Here is a 9,172-nt window from a genome sequence, read left to right as displayed (position 1 = left end):
CGCATGTGATATAGAGGCTTCTTTTAAGTAAATAATTCCTTAATATTGATGAAAAGTACCAGTTCCACTGGCAGATTATTTAACTTATAACAAGACATTTTCCCATGTTATAAGTTAATTTATCTGCCAATGGAACAAGTACATTTTCATCAATGTTAAGGAATTAAAACAAGCGTCGACATCTTACTGAAAAGTTACTTTTACGTTGGTCTTATTTCAAGTGTGCTAAGATATTTGCACTAGAAACTAGGCCGTGGTAAGACTTTAATTTTTTTGCAGTGCAAACATTTGCTTCTTATTGCCGTGCCTCTTGTCAGATTGGTTCAAACGCAGCAGGTCTCAGCGGCTGAGCTGTTTGTGTCTTTCCACACTTTATCTGGAGTAAATAAATAACTTTAATAGCATCAAGTCCTTCTTTTGAACAGTTGCCTTAACCTGTTTTCACATTATTTTCCATTTTATATCCCTCATCATATTGGTGCCAACCTTTAACTTGTCAACAGACACAAGGGGAAATACACTCTTGAGTAGGATTTTGCTTCTCATTACTTGATGTATTAATATTATTATTTTTTTTTTATGTCTCCAGGTACAGCTTATTGTTTGAATGTTGAATTATTTTGTTTAAATTAGCTGAAATGAAACGACAGCTTCATTTGTCTGATAATGTTTAATGCTTCTCGGTTTATTTGCGAGTCAAAAAAAAAAGCAGCTCTAAAAAGACGTTTCTGTGCCGCTGTAAAAAGTTCACTTCAAAAATCTAAATCTGACAGAAAAACATGTTATTGTGTGAATATTTGGGGGAACTCAAACTATTTGCATTTTGAATCGGAATAAATGTACCATGCTGCCATTTTCCACAATAAAAAAACAGTTTTAAGAAAACATGCCACTTTGAAATTAATTGAAGCGCTTTTAAATCAAGGAGATTTAATAACTTACTGGACAATAAAGCTAAAGATAAAAGACAATCACAGTATAAAAGGTACGTGACTGATATAAAGGTTTATTTTAAAAAAAGATGTAAATAGTGAGGAATTAGGATAAATAAAATGGAGATGTAAACACTAAAGATTCTTCAAATGAATTCAGAGAATAACAGAAAGTCAGTAAAATGATGCCAGAGGTGGAGAAATGTCCCTTTGTTTGCGTTTATCTGACATTCATCAAGCTTGGGGTATTTTTGTAACAGTTGTAAGAAAGAAACCGAGGATCAACTCGTTGGAAAAAGAACAGTAACCAAAACAAGAGGTTATAAATGTATGGATTACTGCTACAAGGTTTCTTTTACAGAAAAGGCTTCATGTTTGACGAGTCTCTTCACTGGAAGAGAACAAAATTTTTCTACAGTATCAATGTGACTTTTGAGTTTAAGAGAAATATTAATTTCACACCCGTCAGAAGTCAGAGAGGAAACGTCGATACAGGCGTTCCTGTTGGTGTCTGTAATCTTGGACTAGTTTCTAGTGCAAATATCTTAGTACACTTGAAATAAGACAAACTAACTTAAAAGTACTTTTTAGCTAAATTTAGAGACTTGTTTTAAGTAAAACAAATTCTTAATATTGATGAAAAAGTTCTACTTCCATTGGCAGATAAATTAATTTATAACCAGGGAAAAATATTTGCAAATTTTTATAAGTGAAATAATCTCCCAACTTAACTAGTATTTTTGGTTAAAACATGTTTGTTTTTCATTCAGTGGGTAGAAATTTTACTCAAGTAAGAGTAGAGATACTTCGTAATAATATTACTCAAGTAAAAGTAGTAAAAATACTTCTAAAGGTTCATTGTTTTCAAAAGCAGTTACTCAAGTAAATGTAATTAATTACTACCCAACTCTGGCTGTTCTGTCTTTCGACAGACATTTAGCCCCAAGAATGAAGCCTCCTATGGGAAAGTCAGCTGGGGTAAAATAATTGATCATGAGCGCAAAACTTTGATACAAAAATAAAGGACAAACTTGCTTCCAACTTAGAGAAAGTCAGGTGTATTCATATAAACAGCAAAGTCAGCAGATAAGACAAAGACAATAAGTAAAACGTTTTATAAATCATAAGAAATCTAGCAGATTACATTTTATTCTCACTTCAGCGCAATCTCCCTGATTCTGAGCAAGCACAGGGGGACAGTGAAGAGGAACAATTCATATTTAACAGGAAGAAACATCCAGGAAGAGGGTTAATATGAGAAGCCATCTGCCTCATCCCACCAGGAATCGACAGGGCACAAAAGAGACACAAACACTGACGCTGTCGGCAGTGAACACCTACCAAAATTAAAGAGGAAACTAAATTTACACACAATAATGGTGAACACAAACATCAAAAATAAAAAGGGAAGTAAAAAGAGAAAGACACGTAGTGCTACTGCAGTAAATATCAATATTGTTTATGTTAAATGATTAAAATAGAAACTTCAACTGAGTTTTTCAGAGTACAAATATATTTCCCTAATATATGATGAAAGCAAAGAAGACACCGTATCACCTAAAGCTGACATACTAATGTAGGAACCACAAGTTATAATCTGTAGTTTAAGGGTAAAACAAGATGAATGAAATAAAGTCTTAAAAAGTGAAGTATTACAAACCAGAAACATGAACTACATTTTCTCTACTTCTGTTAAGCTATAAGCATTTAATCGTGAGATTTTATTTACCGCAACTATGTAGAACATTATTACATTACGTTTTCTTTAACATAGTTTTCTTGAACCGAATTAAAGATTTCCGAAAGGACGAATAAAAAAGGAGGGGATTCGCTGAGGGACCCGGAACTGAGCTGCGGAATGAGGGAAGGATTTCTTTGTTGCACGAGGTGCATCGGGAAAACGTGCACTGAAAATATCGACAGGAATAGTTGGAGACCGAGACTCCGGCTGTGATTTTACAGTGAGATGGACGATAATGCTGAGTTTTATAAGGATCTACCGAAGGTGGTAAGGGAACTCTGCAATGCTGTTGTGTTTTACGAGAAGAAGAAAAATGTTTTGGGAGAAGCTGATGAGGAAAAACAGCAGGAGTGTGTTGTTTGCTTTACAACGCTAACGTCAGCGTTTTGATCTGTGAACAGGAGCTTCATGCTCACCTGAACGGATCGGTGAGCGTCCAGACTATGGAGAAGCTCATCCGGCGGAAACCGCAGCTTAACATTGAACACAGCATGACGGCCATCGGCAAAGGCCAGCGGAGGACACTGGACGAGTAAGGATGTAAATTATACATTAGCCTAGATTATAGCGCAAATATACGGCGGCGTGTTAGGGCCATTGTAGATAGAAAAAAAATAAATAAATAAAATAAAAAATTATATATATATTCGCCCATATCTCCCCATATCAAAAGGGAGATATGTTGAGATTTATTTCTGAAATTTTCTAGGCTCAGAAAGTCAAAAATTTGCGAGAAAAACTCAGACATTTTTAGTTTAATCTCAGATTTTTTTTTTTTGCTAGAAAACATCGGACTCGAAAAGTCAAAACATTTGCGTGAAAAAAGTAATCTGAAATCTCGAAATTATTCTAAGAAAGCTTCTAGAAAAATCTTGGACATTTCTGAAATCCAAAAGTCCAACATTTTTATTTTTTGAAACACAGAAAATTTCCAAAAGTCGAAAATATTCGATTTTACAAGCCCAGGAAACGTCCAAGTTCTTTTCTAAAAAAAAAGTATTCTAATCTCAAAATTCATAAGATTTGAGATTAAATAGTTTCAAGTTTTTTTCTGGAAAATTTCTGAGATTAATCTCAAAATTTCTAATTCTTCTTACTTGACATTTTTGACTTTTGGAGCTCATGAATTTCCATGTTTTTTCTAGAAAATCTCTGAGATTAATTAAAATCTTTAAGAGTTTTTTGGTGGAAATTTACTCCTCCTTTTGTTTTATCTACAATGGCCCTCATACTGCATTGTACAAATACACACTTATCACCACAGGAGGTTAATATAACAAATCTCACACTTAGAAAAATTGATTAAAAAAATTATTTTACCTCTGATAAAAGAGGCTGCACTGCTTAGTGAGGTAAACTTACTGGATTTTTCAGACTTATATTACGATCCTGCAATAAAAGATTAACTTATCATAAGCTCTTTTAATACATCTATATGTAAAGGGTGCTGATTATAACCGTGATGAACAAGGTTAGTTTTGTGGTTTGATCATGGAGACGCAGCTGCTATGACACCAGTTTTTTGTGACGTTGATAATTTAAAGTCGTGTTAAATTGTTATTCATTATCTCATTCTACAACATCAGATATCTACCTTTTACTTCCATGTTTGCAGATGTTTTGAGGTCTTCAAGGTAATCCACAAACTGGTGGACACGGAGGAGGATATTCTGATGGTGAGCGCGGATCTTTAGTAAAACAACTTTTATTTAAAATACATTTTCCAGATTTCCACTCACAGATTTTTTTTTTATTTCTAATCAAGGTGGCGACGGATGTTATCAAAGAGTTTGCAGCTGATAATGTCAAATATCTTGAGCTCAGAAGCACACCGAGGGAAGAGAATCACACCAGTACGAATCGTAAAGATGGATTCAGATACTTTGGCATAATGTTTCACTGCTTAGAATCTAACTTTGGTTTATGATGCTTTTTTTATTCCAGGACTAACAAAAAAGAGTTACATTGAGACAGTGATTAAAGCCATTCAGCAGTGTAAAAACGAGGGAGTGGACATAGACGTCAGGTAGATGTTCATCGCCTTCATGTTATTATTAATAGGGCTGAAACAATTAGTTGTAATAAATCGATTATTGAAGTAATTGTCAATTAATCTAGTAAGCGGTTAATCGTTAATCTGAGCATACAGACTCAAAAAATGTCATTTATGGAAAGATCAACAGTCAGAGCAGTAGTTAAACCAAATCTATACAAAAAATAAACATTTTGCATTTAAGACAAAACACTTTGTAAATAAGTTTCCGCAAATAATTGTGCAAATAATTAAGCGTTCGCTAAATGAGTGTTATGTTGTGGCTTTTTAGCCAATAAATAATTTTTAAAAAATTTATTTTAAATTATTTATTTGAGTCTTTTAACATATGAATAATATTGTATAAAAAGGCTTAAGTTGTTGATGTAAAATGTGGCAATTTTTAAAATCTGGTTAATCACCAGAATAATTGATTACTAAAATAATTGTTAGTTACAGCGAAAGGTCGCGTTAACGGAATATTTTCCGTATTTGACCGGTTATTTTTTTAAACGACCGGAAAATTTGAAGCCCATTGGTGATTTGACAGGTTATAATTAACACCGCTGATTGGTGCGCATAGGCAGACATTATAGACTTTAACCAAAGATTTCATCGCAAAGGTGAGTAAAATCAATCAATAAAAACCCCTTTCTGAATATCATCTCATGGACACTGAACTAAAGGCGTCTTTCTGACCGGGAGCTGACAGCGGGTTGAGTTCTGGACCGGACGCTTTGGAGCGTCTGGTTAGGAAGCGCATCCCAAAGCTTTGGTAGAAATGGCGCGTTTAATTCTAGTCTCATAAAATACAAAACAGAGAAAACTAACGAGAATGCAATGTTGTGTTAATCCATTTATAGTCTAAACAGCGGAGCTTGGAGTTTATCTTGAGGAAATAAATAACGGTGCAGAGATTAATTAGACCGTAACATGCGCACAACCAATGCGGACGCGGCTCCGCTACTGCGAAGAACTGAACTGAACTCATCCATGCGGTTTTAACAAGTGGAGCTGGAAGACGTTACCCTCCTCCGGCCCAGAAGGAAATCCTTGTAAAAGCGCAGGCCTGGACCGTGCACAGTGTAAAAAAAAATAGTTCAATTGATCGGTTTGGATCAGACAGATCCAACTGACCGATGAAGCCGCGCAGATTTCTCTGCAGATGCGACCAGGAGGTGTTTGTGCGTTCAGACCCCAGCGGGTGAACTGCTGGTAATTTAAGTGGAGTCATTTAATTTAATTTATTCTAAGTTATTTGGGCCACAGTCAATGGTTTTTGTCACTGAGAAAAAGTTACCGTTGAATGCGTTCATCTGCTTTAATGTGTGACTGGATCTGGATTCACTGTTCAACTCGGTGAATATTAACTAAACCGCACAAAAATGCGGCTAAATAGCCTAATGTTAATATGATTGTAATTTGACGGGTAAAAATAGAACATGACCAATTTTGTTTTAATGCTGTCGGTCAAAATGACAGGAGAACAAAAAAGTCTAGCGCGACCTCTGGTTACAGCCCTAATTGTTAACAGCAGCTGAACTTTGACACTAAACGTCATTTATCTGTCAGGTTTTTGGTGGCCATCGATCGCAGAAATGGCGCGGAGGTTGCTATGGAGACAGTGAAGCTGGCTGAAGAGTTCATGTTGTCGTCTGGAGGTTTGGTGGTGGGAATTGACCTCAGCGGAGACCCAACGGTTAGTGACGCACTAGGTTTTGTGTTTTTGCAGTGTAACGTTAACTTTGCAAAAAACACACAAAATCTCACCAAGTATTACTGATCAAGTTTCTAGTAAAAATGTCTTGACACACTTTGAATGAGACAAAACTAACTTATAAGAAGCATTTCAGCAAAATGTATGAGGTTGTTTTATGTAAACAATGTATTAATAGTACTAGTCCCACTGGCAGATTATTTTACTTATAGCAAAATATTTTCCCTTGTTTTAAGTGAAATAATCTGCCAGTGGAATGTAGAAGTTTTTCATCAATATTAAGTTATTATTCACATAAAACAAGCTCATATGGTCTTGTTTAAAAGTTACTTTTGCCTTATTGCAAGTGTTGTTAGAACACTTGCACTAGAAACTTGTGCAAATTTAAAGTTAGTTAAATACTTAAGATTTTATGTTTTTACAGTGCTGCAGTAAGACCAGCTCTAATCTACACTGCAAAAACACAAAATCTTACCAAGTATTTTAGGTTTAGTTTGTGGTGCAAATATCTTAATATACTAGAACTAAGTCGAACATATGAGCTTGTTTTAAGTTAATTCCTCAGTATTGATTTACAAAAGTACTGGCAAATAATTTCACACATAACATGGGAAAATGTATTATTATAAGTTAAATAATCTACCAGAATAAGTAGTATTTTATATATAGTTTTAAGGAATTATTTACTTAAAATGAGCTAAAAGTACAGAAAAATTACTTGTAAGTTACTTCTATCTTAATTCATGTGTTCTAAGATATTTATATTTAACACCAGAAACAAGATAAAAATACTTGGTAAGATTTTGTGTGTTTGCAGAGTGAGAACAAATGTTCAATGAGAAAATCGATGTATTATTTTTGTGCTAAGCTTCAGAAACAACAGCCATGGGAAAATGTATTATTTTCCCATGGCTGTTTGGAAATAACAATTTGTTGTTAAGAAGAAAATGTAACTTTTGGTTATTAAAATTTTTACATCTAACCTTGGCTAAGAAAAATACGACAGTGTTTAATAGACAAACATAATATCCTAAGTTGGATATTTTGTAAAAAAGAAACTTATGTGCACCCCAATCCCTAGTCAGATAATAAACCTTCCTACTTACTTTGTTTTCATCATGTGTGTGTTTTGGATTCTGTCAGCATCCACATGCTAATGAAGCTTTCATCTACAGGTGGGACACGGCCGCTGTCTCCTTCCTGCTCTGGAGCGAGCCAGGAACTGCGGGCTGAAGCTGTCGCTGCACATGGCAGAAGTAGGTCTCCTCTCCATCATTTATTTGGACTTAGCTGTGCAACACGGCCGTTACTGGAACCAAACTGGTTGCAGGTTCCCTCCCAGCTGGAGGAGTCCGAGTTGCTGCTGAACCTTCCTCCTGACCGGATCGGTCACGGAACCTTCCTGCATCCGGAGATGGGCGGTTCTCAGTCCCTCGTAGACCGAGCCGTGAAAGGCAGGATTCCTCTGGGTAACACTCAACCGAGATCCAGACTCAAGAGAACGACTCTCGGCTGATGATATTCTGATTTCATTCTTCCTCGTTTGCTTGTAGAAATTTGCCTGACGTCAAACGTCAAAGGACAAACGGTGCCGAGTTACTCCCAGCACCACTTCAGATACTGGTACCAGCTGGGTCACCCATGTGTCATTTGTGTAAGTTTCCCCTCTTGAAGTAACTAGAAACAATAAAACTATATATTTTTAATTTAGTGGCACTATTTCATAGATAGATGCCTTTTATATCCACTTCCTCCTTGTTTAGAAATTTTAGAGCAGTAGTGTCCAAATGTTTTGCTGTTGAGCCAAAATGTCTTAAAAACACATTTGGCCATAAAATCATGTTTAAAATGCATAAAATAATTCTGAATTAAAAAAAACAAACATGTTTTATTGCAGTATTGTAGTCAGGTTTATGTTGAATTATGAATTTATAGACCATTGTAGATCCAAAACACAAAAAGGGTCTCACCTTTTTAAATAAAAGGTCCACTGTTATCCTACTTATCAGAATGATAAAAAAAAACAAAACTGTTGGTGGGGAAAAAAGTGATTCTATTAAAATTGTGAAATTTTAATAGTCCTAATTTCAACCATCTGAGTAAATTCATTGTTATGGCTTTAAATTGTGACGCAGCTAAAAAAAAAAAAAAAAGATTGTTCTTTGTGGCGTTCCAGACGGACGATAAGGGAGTCTTCTGTACGGACTCGTCTCAGGAATATCAGCTGGCTGCGTCCGCCTTCGGTCTGCGTCCCGAGGCGGTGTGGACGCTGTCGGAGCGCGCCGTGGACTGCATCTTCGCAGGAGACGAAGTGAAGCAGCAGCTCAGACAGAAGTGGACTGAATTAAAGCCTGGGCTGCTGAAGGGAGCCGAGCTGCAGGCTTAGAGATCATCTCTGGGTTTGATTTTACACTGTAAAAACTAAATCTTACCAAGTATTTTTAGTTTAGTTTAAAGTGCAAATGTCTTAGTTAACTTGAAATAAGACAAAACTAACTTACAAGTAACTTTTCAACAAGATCAAGTATTAGTTCCACTGGTAGATTATTTCACTTATAACAATACATTGTTCCAATAAGTGACATAATCTGCCAGTGGCACTAGATACTAACGGGGCAGGATTATGTAAAATCAACTTGGCTCCTTCAGACTAGCTAGCAGCAATTAGTAAACACCTTGTAGAACTGCTGAGCTCATAGCAGCTACTTCTCAGTGAAACGCTGGTAAACATTTTGCTAAAAGGTTAATAG

At 35.7% G+C, this 9,172-nt stretch overlaps 1 protein-coding gene across 2 annotated transcripts; it reads left to right on the top strand.

Annotated features, from left to right (window-relative positions):
• The first annotated feature begins 2,804 nt into the window (after nt 1-2,804).
• On the top strand, nt 2,805-9,171 carry mapda (N6-Methyl-AMP deaminase). Of its 2 annotated transcripts, none has more exons than XM_032545772.1 (10): nt 2,805-2,940; nt 3,075-3,205; nt 4,289-4,349; nt 4,439-4,535; nt 4,618-4,699; nt 6,278-6,404; nt 7,598-7,678; nt 7,753-7,891; nt 7,976-8,076; nt 8,599-9,171. In XM_032545772.1, the coding sequence occupies exons 1-10, from the start codon at nt 2,899-2,901 to the stop codon at nt 8,806-8,808; spliced, it is 1,071 nt and encodes a 356-aa protein (XP_032401663.1). In that variant the 5' UTR covers nt 2,805-2,898; the 3' UTR covers nt 8,809-9,171. The 2 variants fall into 2 exon arrangements, with proteins under 2 accessions (XP_032401663.1, XP_032401671.1); XM_032545780.1 differs by having other exon boundaries at nt 4,439-4,526; nt 8,599-9,170.
• The last annotated feature ends 1 nt before the right edge of the window (nt 9,172 follows it).

The sequence above is a fragment of the Xiphophorus hellerii genome, chromosome 2 (assembly GCF_003331165.1).
Source record: "Xiphophorus hellerii strain 12219 chromosome 2, Xiphophorus_hellerii-4.1, whole genome shotgun sequence".
Lineage (NCBI taxonomy): Eukaryota > Metazoa > Chordata > Actinopteri > Cyprinodontiformes > Poeciliidae > Xiphophorus > Xiphophorus hellerii.
Note: the sequence above shows the minus strand (reverse complement) of the source record. Positions and strands in the feature narration are given on the sequence as shown.